This window comes from Portunus trituberculatus, chromosome 47 (genome assembly GCF_017591435.1).
Source record: "Portunus trituberculatus isolate SZX2019 chromosome 47, ASM1759143v1, whole genome shotgun sequence".
Lineage (NCBI taxonomy): Eukaryota > Metazoa > Arthropoda > Malacostraca > Decapoda > Portunidae > Portunus > Portunus trituberculatus.
The window spans coordinates 3,537,640-3,560,243 of NC_059301.1; the positions used below are offsets into that span (position 1 = coordinate 3,537,640).

Consider the following 22,604-nt stretch of genomic DNA (forward strand, 5'->3'; position numbering starts at 1 on the left):
AGCAAATGATGTTGAGAGAGGAAAATTTAAATAGAACTACGAGATCGCATAGTAAAAGATAGCCAAGGAATATGCTTGAAGGATGTGAAGAAATATAGTTTCCCACAAAGATGTGTGGAGGTGTGGAATAGTTTGAGTGAGGAGGTGGTGTCAGCGAGGTGTGCATAGTTTTAAAGGAAAGTTGGATGTGTGTAGATATGGAGACGGGCCCACAGTATGATACCCAGGCCCTGTAAAATTACAACTAGGTGAATACACACACACACACACACACACACACACACATTTACTGGAGGGTTCTGGATATGTGACTAAAGAAGTGGTACTTAAGGAAGAAAGAGGAGGTCGTGGAGGAGGCAATAAATTAAGAGTGACTTATACTAACATAGATGGTTTGTTATGAAGTATATTGGAAGTTCGTGATTATTTGAAGAGAAAAAGGCAGATGTAATGTGTATTGTTGAAACAAAACTGAAGAATGAGATACATGTCAACTTTAAAGAGGAAGGATATAATACCTGAAGGAAGGACAGGAAGGATAAAGGGGGAGGAGGAGTGCTAATAATGGCTCGTGATAACATTTGTGTAGAAGATGTGCAATATGGAGAGGACAAAGTGGAAGCATTGGGAGTAACAATCAGAACAGAAGATTTGAAGAAGAGAAAAATTATAGTTACATATGTTCTACCAAGGACTAATACATGGGGATCAGAAGAGCATAAAGATATGCAAAGAGAGACAATAAAGTATCTGGATAACATGGTAAGAAGAGATAGAAGAATACTCTTAGTTGGAGACTGTAACTGTAAAAAAATAAACTGGGGAGAGATGGAAGTAATGGACAATGCTGGGCAGTGAAGTGAGAAAGTGTTACAGATGACTATGGTTAATACAATGGACCAGTTGGTAGAAGAGTCAACAAGATACAGGAGGGAAGAGGAACCACCGTTACTTGACCTAGTCTTCACAAAAAAAAAAAAAACGGAGTCCCCTCCAATCATACAATACCTTAGTCCATTGAGGAAAAGTGATCATGTTACATTAGAGATGCAAATGCAGGAGGAAGATGAGATAGATACTGAGAGGACTATAAAGGAGAGAGATTAAATTATGCAAGAGTAGATTTTGAAAAACCAAGAGTTATTTTGCTGATATTGAGTGGAGTAATATTATGTGGTGCAGGAAGACTATACAAGAGAAATATGACATATTCTTACAGAAATACAATGAAGGAGTAAAAAAGTTTGTTCCTGTTTATAGAGTTCAGAAAAAATACATACATGGTACAATGCTAGATGCTTACAAGCAAAAAAGACAAAGGATAAAGCTTGGAAGAAACTTTTAAAGTAGGGAAATTACTATAATAGTCGGCAGTACAAAGATACTAGAAATGAATATATTAGAGTAAGGAGAGAGGAAGAAAGAAAGTTTGAGAAGGATATAGTGGATAAAAGCAAGAATGAACCAAAACTTTTTTACAAGTTTATAAACGGCAAAACAAAGAATAAGGAAACAATTGAAAAAATAATTAAAGAAGGAAAGACATACCAAACAGAGAAAGAAATGTGTGAAATAATGAATGAGAGCTTCAAAATGGTATTCACTGAAGATCATGACTTCATAGAACCTAATAGGACATTGAATTGCCTAGGATTACAGGAAATTGCAGTTCATAAAGAGGATATTGGAAGATTACTGGACAAGTTGGAAGTCAGGAAAGCAATGGGGCTAGATGGTGTATCAGGCTGGGTGTTAAAAGAATGTAAAGAGCAATTACTGGAGCCAATTTGGGAAATAATTAAAACTTCAATAAATGAAGGGAAAGTTCCACTAAAGTGGAAGAGAGCCAACGTAATACTGATATTTAAAGGAGGAAAGGCAACTGAACCACTTAACTACAGATCAGTGTCACTTACAAGTGTCATAGGGAAGTTAGGTATGTGAAATAATTATCAAAGAAAATGGGTTAAATTTCTAGAAGAGGAGCAAGTCATATCAAACAGACAATTTGGGTTCAGGACAGGGCGGTCATGTGTATCAAACTTATTAAGCTTCTACTTCAGGGTTATTGCAGGACTTGAAAGCAGAGATGGATGGGTAGACACAGTATACCTGGACATTAAAAAAGTCCCTCATGGAAGACTTCTTTGGAAACCAGAGAACATAGGAGGACTGCATGGAACCTTGCTCGAATGGACAAGAGATTATTTGAAGGATAGAGAAATGAGAACTGTGATCAGAGATACATACTCATCTTGGAGTAAAATAACTAGCGGGGTACCACAAGGGTCAGTGTTAGCCCACATTATGTTTCAAATTTCTGTAAACGACATTCACATTGGGGTAAACAGCTATATGAATTTATTTGCTGATGATGCAAAGTTGCTAAAAGTTATCAAAACCAGAGAGGACTGTATACTGCTACAGGAAGATTTAAATAAGATCTATGAATGGAGCAAGAAGTGGAAATTGGAGTTTAATGCCAAGAAATGTCACATAATGGAACTAGGAAAGAGTAAGAGAAGACCAGTATGGAACTGTCTGATGGGAGAAGAGCAAATAACGAAGACTAGAGGAAAAAGATCTTGGAGTGATCATACAAGAAGATCTGAGCCCTGATAAACACATAAATAAGATATTTGGACTATCATATAGGATGTTGACTAATATAAGAGTGGCATTTCATTACATGAATAAAGATATGATGAAAAAAATCATCACAAGCATGATACGTCCAAGGTTGGAATATGCAGCATTGGTATGGTCTCCGAGTTCTGAAAAAGATATAAGAAAACTGGAAAAGATACAGAAGATTGCTACAAAGATGGTGCCGAAATTAAAGGACCTCACATATGAAGAACAACTGAAGGAAATGGGACTGCCAAATTTGTACAAGATAGAAGAGAACGTGGGGACCTAATAACAATGTATAAGATAGTAAATGATATTGAAAAGATAGACAAAGAAGACCTGGTACTGTTGGCAGAAGAGGATGGAAGGACAAGAGGACAGGAAAAGAAGATCAGGATGAGGCAGTGTGTGAAGGATGTTGGAAAATACAGTTTTCTACACAGAACGGTGAAAAAATGGAATGCATTGGATAATGGAATTGTTGTAGCACATAGTGTGCATAACTTTAAAGAAAAATTAGATAAATGGAGATATGGATACAAGACACTATGAGCCCCGCTCGAACCCTGTACAATACAACTAGGTAAATACACACACAATAGAAATTTAAAAGGAGAGAACGGAATGGTGGAAGACCCAAAAAGTATGGCAGAACTGTTAAATAGTAAATTTCATGAGGTCTTTACTAAGGAATCCAAATTTGAAAGACCACAGGGTAATAGAGAGACTGTCCATATGAAAGAGATTAAAGTAACCAAGCTTGAAATAAAAAAGTTGATGGAACTAGATGAAGAAAAGGCAATGGGACCAGATGAAGTCTCACAGGCAGAATACTGAAAGAATGTAGGGAAGAACTAGCAAGTCCTATATACAACATCATAAAATGCTCAATAGAAAATGGAACAGTGCCTGTGGAGTGGACAAGAGCTGAGGTGATTCCCATATATAAGAGCGGAAGGAAGGAAGAACCTTTAAAGTTACTGACTGGTATCACTAACTAGTGCAGTATGCAAGATGTGTGAAAAAGTAATAAAGAAGCAATGGATTGAGTTTCTTGAAGACAACAAATTATCATCAAATAGCCAATTTAGTTTTAGAAAAGGTCGGTCATCTGTAACAAATTTATTGAGTTTCTACTCTAGAATAGTTGATAAAGTACAAGAGAGAGAGGGATGGATTGACTGTATTTATTTAGATTTAAAAAAGGCATTTGATAAAGTGCCACATGAAAGATTACAATGGAAGTTAGAGGAGAAGGGTGGCTTAAAAGGAAGCACATTGAGATGGATGAAAAATTACTTGACGGGGAGAGAAATAAGGACAATAGTTAAAGATATGAAGTCCAAGTGGAGAACAGTAGACAGCAGTGCCACAGGGGTCAGTATTGGCACCAATACTTTTCTCGTATATATAAATGACATGCCAGAGGAGTGAACAGCTACATAAATCTGTTTTGGATGATGCGAAACTGTGCAGAGTCATTAAACAAAAGAGGATTGTGAAATACTACAGGAAGACTTAAACAAGATCTGGAAATGGAGTAAAAAATGGGAGATGGAATTCAATGTGGACAAAAGCCATGTCATGGAAATGGGAAAAAGTGAAAGATGACCAGTGGGAATCTATAAGATGGGAGATGGAGTAGAACTAGAAAAAGTAAAAAAGGAAAAGGACTTGGGAGTGACAATGGAAGAAAACAATCAACCGGTAAGCCATATTGATAGAATTTTCAGAGAGATGTATAATTTGCTAAGAAATATTGGATTAGCATTTCACTATATGGACAAAGAAATGATGAAGAAATTGATAAGTACTAAAATAAGACCTAGATTGGAATATGCAGGAGTTGTGTGGACCCCCCATAAAAAGAAACACATAAGAAATTGGAGACTACAAAAATGGCTACAAGAATGGTTCCAGAATTTAAAGGGATGACATATGAGGAGAGACTAAAAGCTATGGATCTACCAACCCTGGAACAGAGAAGAGAGAGAGGATCTGATACAAGTTTATAAATTGATTAACGTAATGGATCAAGTGGATAATGAGAAACTAATCTTTAGAGAAGAATATGACATTAGAAGCGCAAGATTGCATAGTAAGAAACTGAGGAAGGGAAGATGTCTGAGAGATGTTAAAAAAAATTTAGTTTCCATAAAGATGTGTTGAGACTTGGAACAGTTTGAGTGAGGAAGTGGTGTCAGCAAAGAGTGTACATAGTTTTAAAGAAAAATTGGATAAGTGTAGACATGGAGACGGGGCCACACAAGCATAAAGCCCAGGCCCTGTAAAACTACAATTAGGTAAATACACACACACACACACAAAGAGTAATAAAGAAACAATGGATCAAGTTCCTTGAAGACAGCAAATTATTATCAAATAGCCAATTTGGTTAGAAAAGTTCGGTCGTGTGTAACAAATTTATTGAGTTTCTACTCTAGAATAGTTGATAGAGAGAGAGAGGGATGGGTTGATTGTATTTATTTGGATTTAAAAAAGGCATTTGATAAAGTGCCACACGCAAGGTTACTGTGGAAGTTAGAGGAGAAGAATGGCTTAAAAGGAAGCACATTGAGAAGATGGAAAATTATTTGAGGGGGGCGAGAAATAAGGACGATAGTCAAAGATATGAAGTCCAAGTGGAGAGCAGTAGAAAGCGGAGTGCCGCAGGGGTCAGTATTGGTGAATACTTTTCTCATATATATAAAGACATGAAAAGGAGTGAACAGCTACATAAATCTGTTTGTGGATGATGCGAAACTGTGCAGAATTATAAAGCAAAAAGAGGATTGTGAAATACTGCAGGAAGACCTAAATAAGATCTGGGAATGGAGTAAAAAGTGGGAGATGAAATTCAATGTGGACAAAAGCCATGTCCTGGAAATGGGAAAGAGTGAAAGATGACCAGTGGGAATCTATAAGATGGGAGATGGAGTAGAACTGGAGAAAGTAAAAAAAGGAAAAGGATTTGGGAGTGACGATGGAAGAAAATAATCAACCTGTAAGCCATATTGATAGAATTTTCAGAGACATATAATTTGCTAAGGAATATTGGAATAGCATTTCACTACATGGACAAAGAAATGATGAAGAAACTGATAATTACTATAATAAGACCCAGATTGGAATATGCAGAAATAGTGTGGACCCCCCCATAAAAAGAAACATATAAGGAAGCTGGAGAGACTACAAAAAATGGCTACAAGAATGGTTCCAGAATTTGAAGGGATGACATATGAGGAGAGACTAAAGGCTATGGATCTACCAACCCTGGAACAGATAAGGGAGAGAGGGGATCTGATAAAAGTTTATAAATTGATCAACGGAATGGACCAAGTGGATAATGAGAATCTGATCCTGAGAAAAGAATATGACATTCGAAGCACAAGATTGCATAGTAAAATATGCTGAGGAAGGGAAGATGTCTAAGAGATATTAAAAAAATATAGTTTCCTGTAAAGATGTGTTGAGACTTGGAACAGTTTGAGTGAAGAAGTGGTGTCAGCAACGAGTGTGCATAGCTTTAAAAAAAACATTGGATAAGTGTAGATATGGAGACGGGGCCACACGAGCATAAAGCCCAGGCCTTGTAAAACTACAACTAGGTAAATATAACACACACACACACACACACACACACACACACACACACACACACACACACACACACAAAAGTACATACAGTAAGAAAGGACTAAAGAAACTTACGTATGAGCGGAATGTAATGTATTCCAACATAAATGGAGTGATATCGGGGATTTTAGAACTCAACGATTACTTGAGGGACAAGAACCCAGATATTGTGGGTCTTACTGAAACAAAACTGAGAGAGGGAGAAGACCTGATGATGGTTGGAGAAGGGAAATATAATGTTTGGAAAAGAAATAGAGTAGGTAAGATGGGAGGAGGAGTGATGTTGCTGGTTAAAAAGATATAAAGGTGGATCAAGTGAAAGAAGGTATGGGAAAGGCAGAAGTGCTAAAGATCAGAGCAGAAACTAATGAAGGAAAAAGAGGCACTACATAGTGGTGTACGTACCACCTAAGACAAATGCATGGTCAGTACAGGAATATGAAGAAATGATAAGTGATACAGGAACATGTCTGGAAGAAATGTTGGGTGGCTGTGAACGAACTATAATGATGGGAGATTTTAATTGTAAAGAGGTGTGTTGGGAGGACTGGTCAATGGAAGGATCAGAGACAACATGGGAAATACACTATTGACACTGGCAATGGAAAATGTGTTAACTCAGTGGGTCAAAGAAGATACTAGGTTTGGAGGAGAGGGAGCATCGTCAAGACTGGACTTGGTCTTTAGTACAGAGCCAATGGTCATTGAGGAGATGAGGGTGGAGTGCCCTTTAGCAAAGAGTGATCATGCAGTTTTGGAGTTCAAGGTGATAGATGAAGAGAAATCTAGAAGAAATGAAGAATATAAAGTGGGAAGATGGAATTATGCCAAGACAGATTTTGGAAACCTAAAGAAATTCTTTCAAGAGACAAATTGGATGAAATTCAAGAGTGCTAAGGAGCAAATGAAAAGTGGAAGGAATTTATAAAAATATACAAAGAAGGTGAGAAAAATTTGTACCAATAAGACAACATAGAGAAGTTGGAAAGCAGGACTGGTTTAACGATAGATGTGAAAAGGCTAGAACAAGAAAAGAGGATGCATGGAAGAGGTGGAGAAGGAAAAGACGGATTAAGCAGTGGGAAAGTTACAAAAGAGCAAGAAATGAATATGTGTTGATTAGAAGAGAAGAAAGAAAGAAACAAGAAAAGGATATAATTGATAAATGTAAAGACCAACCAAGGCTTTTTACAGACATGTGAACAACAACATCAAAAATAGAGAAAGTATTGAAAGTTTAGAAGTAAATGGAGTATGCAGTGAAGATCCCAGGAAATGGCAGAGGCTATGAATGGATGCTTTCGGAAGGTATTCACAAAGGAGACTGCTTTTGACAAACCACTGGTAATGGAACAGAAAGGGATTATGAAGGAGTTTCAAGTAACTGTGGAGGAGATCAAGAATATGATGGGGAGTTTAGAAGTGAGAAAAGCTGTGGGACCTGATGGGGTATCAGGATGGATTTTAAGAGAATGCAGGAGCAACTGGCAGAAAAAGTTTGTGAAGTAATTGATGCCTCATTAAGGGAAGGTGTAGTGCCCCAAGACTGGAAAAGAGCTAACATTGTCCCAATCTATAAATCAGGTAACAAGAGAGACCCATTGAACTATAGACCAGTGTCACTTACAAGTGTGGTAGCTAAGATGTGTGAGAGGGTGGTGAAGAATAGATGGACAGACTTCTTGGAGAAAATGACATACTTTGTGAGTGTCAATTTGGTTTTAGAAAAGGGCGTTCATGCACGACAAACCTGATATGTTACTATTCGAGGGTGATAGATGTAATACAGGAAAGAGATGGTTGGGCTGATGGAATATATCTGGATTTAAAAAAGGCCTTTGATAAGGTACCACACCGGAGACTGATCTGGAAACTTGAAATGGTAGGAGGAGTGCATGGCAGTTTACTAAAATGGATGGAAGACTTTTGGTAGGAAGAGAAATGAGAACAATAATTAAGGACAGACCATCAGAATGGGGCTTGGTGGAGAGTGGAGTTCCACAGGGATCAGTGTTGGCACCAGTAATGTTCGCGGTCTACATAAATGACATGGTGGATGGGGTGTCCAGTTATGTGAGCCTATTTGCAGACGATGCAAAATTGTTAAGAAAAGTGAGATGTGACAAAGATTGCGAACTACTCCAGGAAGACTTGGACAGAATATGGAAATGGAGCTGTACATGGCAAATGGAGTTCAACACGACAAAATGCAAGAAAATAGAGTTTGGCAAGAGTGAAAGAAGAATCAGGAGTATGTACAAGATAGGAAATGAAGACATAAAACCAGTCATGAAGAAAAGACCTTGGGGTGACAATTACCAATGACCTATCGCCAGAGAGACATATAAACAAAATAATTGGAGAAGTATTGAACTTATTGAGGAACATAAGAGTGGCGTTCAGATATTTAGATGAAGAAATGATGAAGAAAATAATTACTGCAATGATAAGACCGAGGCTTGAATATGCAACAATACAGTGGGCTCGAACTTAAAGAAACACATAAGGAAACTAGAGAAAGTACAGAGGGCTGCAACAAAAATGGTGCCTGACTTAAGAGATTTGACTTATGAAGACAGACTGAAAAGAATGCAACTTCCGACCCTGGAAAACAGAAGAGAAAGGGGAGACCTGATAGCAATATACAGAGTGATGATTGGCATGGAAAAATGGATAGGGAAGATCTGTGTATGTGGAATGAAAGAATGTCGAGAGGGCATGGGAAAAAACTAAAAATGGCCACTTATAGGAGAGATGTGAAAAAATATAGCTTCCCTCATAGAAGGGTGGAAGCATGGAATAGTTTAGACGTGGAAGTGGTCAACGCAAGGAATATTCATGATTTTAAGAAAAAGCTGGACATTAATAGATATGGAGACGGGACAACACGAGCATAGCTCTTTTCCCGTATGTTACAATTAGGTAAATACACATGTATAATATGGTGAGGATGTACAATATGGTGAGAACAAAGTGCTCTTTTCCATTCTACTGGTACTGTGCCACTTTCTATTGAGCATTTTATGATGTATATAGGACTTGCTAGTTCTTCCCTACATTCATTCAGTATTCTGCCTGAGACTTCATCCGGTCCCATTGCCTTCTCTTCATCTAATTCCGTCATCAGCTCTTTTATTTCAAGCTTGGTTACTTTAATCTCTTTCATATAGATGGTCTTTCGAATTTGGATTCCTTAGTAAAGACCTCCTGAAATTTACATTTTAACAGTTCTGCCATACTTTTTGGGTCTTTCACCATCTCGTTCTCTCTTATTAACCTTTCTATTGTTTCTTTTTGCCTAATTTTTCCAATTATGAATCTGTAGAACAATTTTGGTTGCTCCTTACATTTTTCTAAATGTCCTTTTCATACTTCCTTTCCTCATCCTTCCTCACCTTAACATATTCATTTCTCGCTGCCTTGAAGTTTTATTTATTTACTGAATTTCTATTTCTCCTCCACCTTTTCCATGCTCCATCTCTTTTCTCCTTTGCCCTAGCATACCTTTCGTTTTGTATATTTCCAAAAATATGTTATACTTCTCTTGCACTGTCTCTGAGTTTTCCATCTCCCAGTTGACGTATTTGAAGTAGTTCTTGAGATTCTCAATATCAGCCTTTCTGTAATTTAATCGGTCTCCTTTGTATGAATCGTCTATCTTCCTTTCCCTCTTCTATATCCATTTCTAATATTACATGGTCACTCTTTCCCAATGGCCACTTATATCTTATATCATCATTCATTTGTATACCCCTTGTAAGAACTAAGTCCAATCTCGCTGGTTCGTCGTTTCCTCTGAATCTTGTGTTTTTGTTTACTCTTTGGTCCATCATATCTATCATTAGGTTCAGGAATCTTTCTCCCCAGGCTTCTTCCCCCATACCACTTTCATAATTTTCCCAGTCCACTTCTTTACAGTTGAAATCTCCTACTAATATAACTTTTTTCCTTTCTTTAACCATTCTTGTTAGACTTCTTATTGTGTCATCTATCATGTCTTTATATTCTTGATTGGTCCATGAATTTGTTTTTGGTGGCACATATGTTACAATGATTGTTAACTCTTTTTTATTAATATGCATCTTAACATACAATATTTCTGCTTTTCCTTCCCCACATTCCACTTGGTTTATCACTATCTCCTTCCTTAACATTATCATGACTACTCCTCCTTCTTTATCCACTCTGTCTTTTCTCTCCATACATTATACCTATTATCCAAGTCTATTTTGATTGCCTCATTTAGTTTTGTTTCAGCCAGGTATACAATATCCAGATTTTCTTTATGAAATCTTTTAATTCTAATTTACTTGATAAAACCCCGTCTATGTTCGTATGCACATCATTTTTAGTCTCTTGCCTTTATCACTTTTAGTTAAACTTGTTCTACTTTTTCCTCTTCCTTCTCTTTTATATACCATTTCCTTATCCTGTCTCCTAGAATTCTCCAAAAAATGCCTTTTTTTCCACTTCTGACCTTTCATTATTTTTTCCCTTACTGCTGCCGCCATTTCATTGTATCTCTTCCTTTCTTCCTCATTTCTATTTTTATTTATTTATATATATATATATATATATATATATATATATATATATATATATATATATATATATATATATATATATCCTTGCAACCTTCTGTTTCTCTAGTTTAGTTGTTCAATATAATATTTCTTCTGTTGCTGCTTGTGATTTTAGTAGTATCTTAATTAGTCTTGTTGTTCCTTCTTGATATTTTGTGTATTTCTTCTACTTCCTCTTCTAAGTTCTGCCTATCTTCGTTGTTTAGATTTTTTAGTAGATCTTTGACTGATTTAATTTCTTCTTTTTCTCTTCTTGGTCTATATTTTATATTTTTTTCTTTTAGTCCAAATACGATTACACTTTTTTCTGCAATTTCCCTAACTAGATTTTCTTTTGTCTTGAGGACTCCTATCATTTTGTTTGTCATATTTTCATCTCTTTCTTTTAGTTGTTCTTGAATCACCTCCTGAAAATCATTCTTATCTTTCTTATCTTGGACTCTCCATGCTTGTACTTCTTTTATAATCATGTTCTGTACTCTTTCCTCTTCTTTGTTTACGAGATCTTTCAACTTCTTTTTCTTTCTCGGCTTTACCGAGTCCTTCCATCTGCTTCTTGTAGTTAGCTACTTCCTTTTTCAGTTCTTCATTTTCTGCTTTTAGCCTAGCTTCGTTTTCTTCCACTTTTTTTTATCCTTTCTCTCAGTTTTATAAACTCTTTTCCAGTTTTTCATTCTCTTTCATTCCCATACTCTCCTTTTTCAATTTATCTAGTTTACATTCAATAGTCAACACTTTCTTAAGTAGTGAAGTATTTGCCATATCGAAACCTTCGAATACGCTCTCTCCCTCATCAACATAGTCGTTACCTTCTTTCATTCTTTCTCTAGTCTCATACCTGCATTTTGATGGAATCTCTTCTTTATTCATGATTCTTCAACAGTTGATTTCATGAAAAATGAGTCCACACTATTTGCCCAGGCCACTGTAAATACTATACAATAGGTAGTGAAGATCAGCTGATTGTCTGAGCGACGCCAGTGCGTCCTTTCTCGACGTGTGTGTATTTACTTAGTTGTAGTTTTACAGGGCCTGGGCTTTATGCTCGTGTGGCCCCATCTCCATATCTACACTTATCTAATTTTTCTTTAAAACTATGTACACTCTTTGCTGACACCATTTCCTCACTCAAACTGTTCCAAGTCTCAACACATCTTTGCGGGAAACTAAATTTTGTGTGTGTGTGTGTGTGTGTATATGTATTTACCTAGTTGTATTTATCTAGTTGTAGTTTTACAGGGCCTGGGCTTTATGCTCGTGTGGCCTCGTCTCCATATCTACACTTATCCAATCTTACTTTAAAAGTATGCACACTCGTTGCAGACACTACTTCTTCATTTAAACTGTTCCACGTCTCAATACATCTTTTGGAAACTATATTTTTAACATCTCTCAGACATCTTCCTTTTCTCAGCTTTTTACTATGCGATCTTGTGCTTCGAATGTCATATTCTTCTCTTAGGATCAGTTTCTCATTATCCACTTGGTCCATTCTGTTGATCAATTTATAAATTTGTATCAGATCTCCTCTCTCCCTTCTTTGTTCCAGAGTTGGTAGATCCAGAGCCTTTAGTCTCTCTCCTCATATGTCATCCCTTCAAATTTTGGAACCATTCTTGTAGCCATTTTTGGTAGTCTCTCCAACTTCCTTATGTGTTTCTTTTTATGAGGGGTCCACACTACTCCTGCATATTCCAATCTGGGTCTTATTATATAGTACTTATCAATTTCTTCATCATTTCTTTGTCCATGTAGTGAAATGCTACTCCAATATTCCTTAGCAAATTATATGTTTCTCTAAAAATTCCATCAATATGGCTTACCGGTTGATTGTTTTCTTCCATCGTCACTCCTAAATGCTTTTCCTTTTTTACTTTCTCCAGTTCTACTCCATCTCCCATCTTATAGATTCCCACGGGTTGTCTTTCACTCTTTCCCACTTCCATGATATGGCTTTTGTTCACATTGAATTCCATTTCCCACTTTTTACTCCATTTCCAGATCTTATTTAGGTCTTCTTGCAATATTTCACAATCCTCTTTTTGCTTTATAACTCTGCACAGTTTCGTATCATCTGTAAACAGATTTATGTAGCTGTTCACTCCTTCTGGCATGTCGTTAATATAAATGAGGAAAAGTATTGGTGCCAATACTGACCCCTGTGGCACTCTGCTTTCTACTGCTCTCCACTTGGACTTCATATCTTTAACTACTGTCCTTATTTCTCTTCCCCTCAAATAATTTTCTATCCATCTCAATGTGCTTCCTTTTAAGCCACCCTTCTCCTCTAACTTCCATAGTAATCTTGCATGTGGCACTTTGTCAGATGCCTTTTTTAAATCCAAATAAATACAGTGTGTGTGTGTGTGTGTGTGTGTGTGTGTGTGTGTGTGTGTGTGTGTGTGTGTGTGTGTGTGTGTGTGTGTGTGTATTTACCTAGTTGTACCTAGTTGTAGTTTTACAGGGCCTGGGCTTTATGCTCGTGTGGCCCCGTCTCCATATCTACACTTATCCAATCTTACTTTAAAAGTGTGCACACTCGTTGCAGACACTACTTCTTCATCTAAACTGTTCCACGTCTCAATACATCTCTGCGGAAACTATATTTTTAATATCTCTCGGACATCTTCCCTTTCTCAGCTTTTACTATGCGATCTTGTGCTTGGATGTCATATTCTTCTCTCAAGATCAGTTTCTCATTATCCACTTGGTCCATTCCGTTGATCAATTTATAGACTTGTATCAGGTCTCCTCTCTCCCTTCTTTGTTCCAAGGTTGGTAGATCCATAGCCTTTAGTCTCTCCTCATATGTCATCCCTTCAAGTTCTGGGACCATTCTTGTAGCCATTTTTTGTAGCCTCTCCAATTTTCTTATGTGTTTCTTTTTATGAGGGGTCCCAGAACTTGAAGGGATGACATATGAGGAGAGACTAAAGGCTATGGATCTACCAACCTTGGAACAAAGAAGGAAGAGAGGAGACCTGATACAAGTCTATAAATTGATCAACGGAATGGACCAAGTGGATAATGAGAAACTGATCTTGTGTGTGTGTGTGTGTATGGACAGTAAGACCATGATTCATTAGGAAGCAGCAGAAACAACATGGGTTAACCACAGCGTTGCTTGTAACCCGAGTGAATGCTCGTATACCAAGGCAAATTTTTGTATTTTGTGTTCAAACCCCAATTGCTTGTAAGGTGATATGCTTGTATCCTGAGGCACCACAGTATGTATGTTTGTATATATATATATATATATATATATATATATATATATATATATATATATATATATATATATATATATATATATATTGCCAAATGGAAATAAATCTCCCATATGTTTATTCACATATTTTGTCCATTTCTCATGCATAACCATTCTTTGTATTGTGTAAACATCTCTTACATCAAATGCTCTTACACTGTCCATTTGTTCCATTTCTATTCTTGCACTTGTGGTACTTTCACATCAAAGTGAAGAGCAGTAAAATCTAGTAAGGTCTCAGAATCTGGTTGTTACATAACTTGCTTGTCAAATTAATATAATTTTTGGTGTAATTTTACAAAAGCCATCCAAACTATGGAATGAAGCTGAAACAATTTTACAAATATAGTGGGATCCTTTCTTTTATCACTTTTAACAAATTTACTTTGTCACTAATTTCATGCATCTTAGGGGTCTTGAGTTTGAGTAGGAAAGTCCATCTACTTGCGATTCATGTGATCACACGGGAGATTGTGATGTTACTGTAGCACATAAGATGTTTGTAATTTGTGTCAGATTTTTTTTATGAGTATGCCTATTAGTAGCAACCAGTTTCTCTTTAAGTTTACTATGGTCATTGTAATAACTAGTAATTTGTTTAGGCTATTAAGAGTTTTAAGGAAAAAAAATCAAGTTCCAAAGTGGGTCTCTTAGTGCTGAGGTCTTGCACACATACTCTTCCATCTTTTTCATCATTGAATCTACAGTTAAGCAGTAAGACTAAGAATGTGTTTGTAATCCATGATATTTGACAAGACAGTGATTGTAAATGTAATTGTTCTTCATGCTTTCATTGAGTGAAAATAGTCAGTCTGAATAACCTCAAATGGCTGATGTCAATGCAACTTTAGCTTTATGAATGTTACATTTAGTCCATTTTAAATTTCCACAAATCACTCTTTTTTCCTCCTCCCAACATACCCACCTTTTCATTATACACAACCATTTGGATTTGATAGCAGATATATGATATATAGTATCTATCTCTTAAATAACAGTTCATCCTGGAATTGAAATTCAAACTGAAATGCAAAGATATTTTGTATGTTTTAAGAAATAGAAGTATCATATTTTTTTTTCCTTTACAGAGAAAGAATATAATGTATTTCACTGAAGACAAGATGTGAAATTTATGAGTCTGCTTCATGAATCAGGAACTCAATTTCCAAAAACCTTAAGTGTAAATTGGGGAGCATTTCAGTGAAGAGAGGAATACAATTCATATTCCTTGAAACATAATTTGCTAGTGTTATTGCTTGGAAATAAAGTCCCATAATTTGTACTTGGAAGCAAAGAAAAATAAATAGCAGATGTAAGATGAAAAAATGCAAGTTATGAAAGTTTAAATAAACTAGTCATCAACATCAAGAAGGAATGGACATGGAAAGGTTAAGTTGTGTATAGAACTGACAAAGTAAGATAACTTGCATTGATTAATGGAAAAACTTTACACAAAATACAATTATCACTGTTGAAAATTTCTACTCATTGATACAAAGGGGACAGTTCAGATATAAGGATCTTAATGCCCCATGTGGAATGTATGTATATATGAAAGTAACAGTGAATGTCACATTAATGTTGTCCAAACTGTTTATTCCTGACAGTTCAGTGTATGTGAAACTTGACCCATGCAATGAAACAAAATTCAAACTGAGACCAATTATATGTTTTCCAGGAGTGAGACAAGTGGTGGAGGGAGACTTGCCAAAGGTCACTCCAGATGTAGCAGTAACCATTGCCAAGAGTGACCTGATGGCAATCCTGGAAGGTTCATTGGCACCCCTACAAGCATACCTCTCAGGACACCTCACTGTGCAGGGGAATGTCCAGATGCTCATGGGTCTTGAGTCACTACGTCAGGGCAACAAAGAGAAGGATGTAGATGATATTTTTATTGTCTAAAGCAAGGATTTTGGAGAGAAAGTAAGAAAGGGACCACCTCTAAGGTGAGAAGATAGAGTAGGAAATGTTTGGAGATAAAAATATGAAAGAGGAGTGAATGGACTGGTACCAGAGATTTGTAATGCTTGGCTGAGCATAAGTAGGATTTTATTATTATTATTATTATTATTATTATTATTATTATTATTATCATTATTATCCAGCTTATAGGAAACTCCAAGTTTCTGGGAGTGAGGCATTAAAAAAATACATAACATTATTAGGGCATTCACTGGACTGTCTGAAACCATGTTTATGTATTTACAACTTAAAGCAAATTTTCATTTGGCCAAAATATCATATGGCAAGTGAACAGGCAGTGGAAAACTTCAGTATACACATGCCACCATCTTTTTTTTTGCAAGTGTCACTTTATGACTTTATGAAAATATCTGATCACCATTCAGACCTTTAAGTCTAGTCCTACCAAAGAATTCAGTTTATATTTTAAAGCCCAAATAAAAAATTTATTGTCAAAATGAGCTCATAAGGGCAATGCTGTTACTCTTTGTTCTGTGTTCAGTATTGTATGTTTTTTATCAAGTTTTTTTTTATTACTATTAATTGTAGTAGACTGCCATTGTATCAGTCAGGAGCAGGCCACTGACTAATATAATGGTGTAAATCAGTTCAATCCTCCTAACACTGCTCAGCCTAAGCTGAGGTGCATAACATTCATCTGGCATGTAAGAGGAAGAGACAGGAAGGAGTACATAGGAGGAAATCCTCCCTACCCTATCTCCCTCTGTACCTTCGTATTTTGTGGCCTAATGATAATATGGGTAAGAGAGGGGACTTGAGCAAAGAGGAAATTTCATCCATAAACAATTTTGTGATAGCAGAGAGGCACCATGGAGTTGTCGCTGCACTGCCCTCACTGACAGCTCATCCAGCAACTAAGGGTTTTGTTTTCACTAAACATGCTGTCAGACATGGGTTTGCATCCACTTTGCCATCTTGTAACATTCAAAGTGTGGTGAAAGGTTTTCTGGGCCTTGCCAGGACAATCTTGTTGCTGTTGTGATGCTGCCTCAACACTCTAAAAAATTGTCTGGTCCATTGCTGCACAATTTTTTCACTCACACCAATTCTAGCTATAGCCTTTGTAGGTTTCTCTGCTTTGTACAGGCTTACTATGAATGAAAATTCCTCTTTGCTCAAGTTTCTTTTCTTGCCCATATTGCCACTAGACCACAAAATATGAAGACGACAGGGTGCAGAGGAAGAGGGGCAGGAGAAGCAAAGGAGTTACAATCCCCCTCACTAGCTTGGCTAGAGGGTATTTGGTGGGTTCTCTTCCCTCACACTCCCTCCTCTGTCTCCTCCTCTCACACATCAGATGTACAATACACACCTCAATTTAGGCTGGCCAGTGTTAGAAAGATTGAACTGATGATTTGTGCCATTGCATCAGTTGGTGGTCAGCTCCCAACTAATGCAATGACAGACACTGTATTCTATGTATGAATGAAATGCCGAGATGTAACCACATTAAGTTTTGTTCATTGTATTCTTAGGTCAATGAACAAAAATAGTGCTTTTGGTTCTGTCGAGGATGCTTCCTCTCACATATTTGTGATAGGGTTGTAAGGCATCACACATTTATTTATATTTATATTTAGTATGACCACTACCAGTTGTAACCTATAAACAAGATGTAGGCAAATGACAAAACTGGTAAATAAGTTAATTTCTTGGTCTTGTAAAATCAACAGCAAGATAGTATTGTGTATGTCATTTTTCAACACTGATTGTTGTATGCATCATCAGAAAAACAAGTTTAGGGAATTGAGTTCATGTCCCAACCAGTTTTCAGTAACTTCATCAGGGAAACTGAGTTAACTTTGGTCAGATTCCCATTATATCAGATCAGTGATGACTCATGGTGCACTGCCAAGCCAAACACTACAGTCACTGCTTGACTGGATCACACACCTGGCCCTAACCTTGGGAATGCACAATGCTACTGCTGGAGCCACCTATATGACCTCTGTTCTTTTATTGATGTTGCTATTGTTGTCGATGTATAGGGCCTTCAGTGTCTTCCTCTTCTTCCTGCATAGGCCACAATGCAGAACTTTAGCATCCTTCCAGTCTGGTAGATGCCCTACTCTGATCACATGGTCCACAGGGTGCTGGATGTGTGATGGTGCCTCACATTGACACAATACTATTTCGTCCTGGTATCCAGCCCTCTGCTTGTTTCGTTATAGTAGCTGGGATCACAACCACAGCATGATATTTGGTTTACCATGCTGTCGGGGCTGCTCTTTTGGCTTGTGACAATGTGGTTTACTAGCTACTATGACAAAATAAGCAGAGGGCTCAACACCAGGACCACTGCACATCCAGCACTCTGCCCTGGTGAACCACATGAACAAAGCAGAGCACCTATCAGATTGTAAGGATGCCAAAATCTTACATCATGGCTTATGCAAGAAGAGGAAAGTACTGGAGGACCTATATATCACCAGCAATAGAAACAAATGTTGTATGGGCAGCTGCACTGGCAGCATTGTGTCCCCAAGGCCAAGGGCAGGTGACACAGCACACACTAGCCAATCAGAGACCAGTTTGGCTTGGCAGCATGCCATGAGTTGCCACACAGCACTAACTCAGTTCTCCTGAAGAATCTACAGTGTAACTGGTTGGGAAATCATCTTAAGTGCCTAAGCCTGTGTTTTCTTTCATCTCTTCCATCCTGTCTTAAATGCCTTTAAACATAGAGTAAAATGTTTTTTCACTTGTCTTGCTGTCACTCGAAGGACAAACCTTATTGTGTTTAGTTCAAATTTTCAAAAGAAAAAAAAAAAGAGAAGCTTCCAGGGATAGCTTTTCAGACATTTTAAACTAGTTTTTCTTCTGTACCATCAACTGTGGTATATCAACACCTTACAAGTAATTTTTGGGAAATAAGTGTGGTTTTAATTGGTATAGCCCATATTAAATATAAATAAATTCATACAATTTAGACAAGTCCATAAATTCTATATTGATTCTAGTAAGCTTGTACACGAGAGGGACAAGATAGAAGCAGCAGTGGTGGATGCCTGTGTGCAGCTCATGATGTGCTGGCTGGCTAGGGCTGCCTTGCCTTGCATGATTACTTTTCAAGGATATGGATACATAAGATTTGCCTCAACACTCACTAGGCTGCCAAATTTATCTTTGTTCAGCACTGAGGATTCCTCATTAAATGAGAAATAAATTTCATGACACAGTGAACATGCAATAACATTTCAGGATTGTTCACTTGTAGGTGAATAACTGAACATTTAAGAATTTAATTCTTTTCAAAAGATTATTACTTATGGATTTTGTTATATACATCTTATTATTTTTACTGTGATATTTTCTTCTATATTCCTTATCTATTTTTGTGAGCACTGTCTTTCAATTTAAGTAATGAGCAATTGATAACAATACAGTAGACGTTTGTTCATTTGACCATGTTGGGACTAGCTAGTTGTAGAGATCACATTTGGAATTAATTGTCAGATAGTGAAATGTATATGTATGGACAAAAAAAAGGTATGTATGCATGCAATCCACTATTCTTAGCCCATCTTTGATGAGGCAGAAGTTAAGAACTGAGAGACTTTAAAGACAGAGGTTCACACCAGTTAGCAAAGGAGCAATATAAACATGTGTCTTGTGAACCATGTCGATGATGTCTTATTGTTGAATATAATACCAAGCACTGAAAACATTCAAGTAAAAAATAAGAGTAGACATAACAGATAGTCTGTCATATGCAATACAAGACTACTTAATATTATAGTTAGTAGAATTACAAATCACCACACTGCAAAGCCAATAAATGATTCGCATTGAGCATTACAGAATCTGTAATAGCTGATGTCAGCTTTAGTTTATAAATGCTCTGAACTTTTGTCTCATAAGGGTGGACTAAAAGTTTTGGAATGTATGTACAGTGTACATTGGAATGTATTGCAGTCAAAGAAATTAATTTGCCAACAAAGATATTTGTGGGACCCAAGCTATGTGCAAACTCAGGAACAGTTCTAGTGTAACTGGAAGATGCCCTCTGTTTTTAATTCCTAGGGATTGAGCTGCTAAAAGCAGTATGATACATCATATGCATTAAGTTCCTCCATGATTTCTCAAGAATTACATATACAATCCTTTATTTCATCCTCACATCTAAAGCTCACCTCCCAGTTTGCAAATCTGTTTGGCACAAACTTCCAAATATTTTACAACTAGGCCTTTAAGTTTTTCTCATTTGTTCATCTCCTTGCTTGGAACTGACAATAAACTCAAAATACTTGTTTTTTCTTTTTGCCATTCCAAGAAGTAATATTACAATGCACATCATGATTTCTGAGCTTAAAAACAACATCTATACATTTTGATGTAAAGCCATCACTTGAATTGTTCCTGAGCTTCAGTGCAAAATTATGTACCCTCATTTCAATGTTTTTTTTTTCCAAAAAAAATGCAGGCAAAAATATAGCAGCTAAATTCACACACACACACATACATTACAATGCAATACATTTATGGCACTGTATGAATACAGTGTACTATAAGAATAAAGCAATACATCATAAATGTAACAGTAAATCAGTAGGGTACACTTACTGTTTTTATAAAGGATGTCATATTCAGAAATTGTCAAAATCTTTCAATTGAAAGAAAGTGAAGAGTGGAGATTCCCAACAATAAGCACATCTTTCCACAATACCAACCTCAATATTTTTTTTCTCCCTAGTTTATTAAGGCTAGGGCAATGCCTTCATATGAAGGACTTGTTTTTGGCATTTAGGAACCTTTAACACGAGTGGATGCCCTTCCTATTCTCGAATCTGTGCATGTAAGGACTCCTCAGTCCCCCCAAAATCCATTGCACCACAGCAGGCCTTGAGACAACCTCAATTTAATGAACACTGATATACAAAGTATCAAATGTAATGACTTTTATTCCTTACAAACAATCTTTGGATTTTACGAACTCTAGAATATCATGGGTATTGTGTGACACTGCCAGTAAGTTGTTGATAACACCTAACACAAAACCAGCTCTATTATTTCTGCATTAATTGCCTCTCTAACTTTGTCACTTCTTAAGTGAAGAAATTAAAATAGGGCATTTTCACCTCAAAACACTCATTTTAGGCAAGTTCCCAAAGTATAATTCTATGGGTGTCTTTTGCCCAGAATCTGTATTTGACACAATTTGATGCCTCTAGCTGGAGGTTTATTGGGAAGGATAGTTTACGTATGTTTTGGTGGCATATCCACTGTAAACAAGACATACACAATCTGAAACTCATTAACAATAGCAATATAATTTTTTTGATATTTAAATTTCTCAAGATTTGAATAATGAACTGGTACTGATATGTTATCATACAAGAAGCAAATTAGAGTTGTGAACAAGTACAATGTATATATATATATATATATGGTAATGCATATAAAGTTTTTTTTTTTTTTCTCCTGAAAATATCACTTTTGCACCATTATAAAATTAACAGTTTAATATGGAAGGTGCAACATAAAAGATATTAAGGTTCATTCACATTTTTTTAAAGTTGACCACTGATTAGAGTAAAACTTGCCCATGCATGTTTTATTGCATGGTTGGATAAACAAATGTTTATGCTGTCCTATGCTTTACTCATAATATTAAAAGTTTATTGTTGGGTGATTATTATTCCATAACACATGATTGCAATTCAGTTGTAGCAATTGCAATGAGCTGATCTCATTCCACTAATGTTGTTATTTAAGATTTTAGTGACTTATGTAATTTATTTTTCTGTAAACTATGTAACATTTTTCTTATACCTTCATTTGTATCTGTGCTTCCATACTCCACACAACACACAAATGTTACTTATTGCTTAAGTAAACAAATCATCACATCATCATTGGCATTATCTTTCCATAATCACCACCACCACCACTAATATTTTATTAAATTACATATTCCATGTGTAGTGTCCCCCTACACCTGTGCATTTAAGGACTGACTTAGGATAATACAAAGCAAACACATTATTATTATTTAAGTTAACCTGAAAATCAACATAAAGGTATGTGATATATGTATTTAGGTTTTTACCATTCAGAGTGGTTATTTGACATTACTCACAATGGTTCTTACTACAATATTGTCTTTGTCAGGTCAGTTTCAGGATCACATCTAAATGACAAACAAATTAATGGTAATATCTATGTTAATTAACTGTAGGGGCAAATCCTTTATAATTGTTTCTAAGTACTGTAACTTCCACAGCACTAGAGTAGGAAGGAAGGAATCAGGAACCAACCTGAGCATAAAGGAGGCAACCTGTTATGTATATTAGTCATAAGTAATTGGACCCCCTAACCAGGAGAGATCTGATACTTATAGTGAAAAAAAAGTTCTCTTGAGAGTGAACCATTTTAGCCTAAAGTATCAGCCCTTGCAATGTTTCCATATGTCACTTTTGCATCACCGACTCTTATCTTCCCCCTCAGTGTGCTTGTGGCTTGTTGGAGAACAGTAACCTTTCAATGACCTATTCTGTATC

At 36.5% G+C, this 22,604-nt stretch overlaps 1 protein-coding gene across 6 annotated transcripts in view; it reads left to right on the forward strand.

Annotated features, from left to right (window-relative positions):
- LOC123520525 (stomatin-like protein 1) overlaps window positions 1–21,956 on the forward strand; it is a 144,795-nt gene extending 122,839 nt beyond the window's left edge. For 4 of the 6 annotated variants that reach the window (XM_045282850.1, XM_045282848.1, XM_045282851.1 and 1 more), the window contains exon 9: window positions 15,797–21,956. In XM_045282850.1, coding sequence (XP_045138785.1) covers window positions 15,797–16,023 — 227 coding nt within the window. In that variant the 3' untranslated portion in view covers window positions 16,024–21,956. The other 2 variants (XM_045282852.1, XM_045282853.1) reach the window with 2 other exon arrangements.
- Window positions 21,957–22,604: the final 648 nt, after the last annotated feature.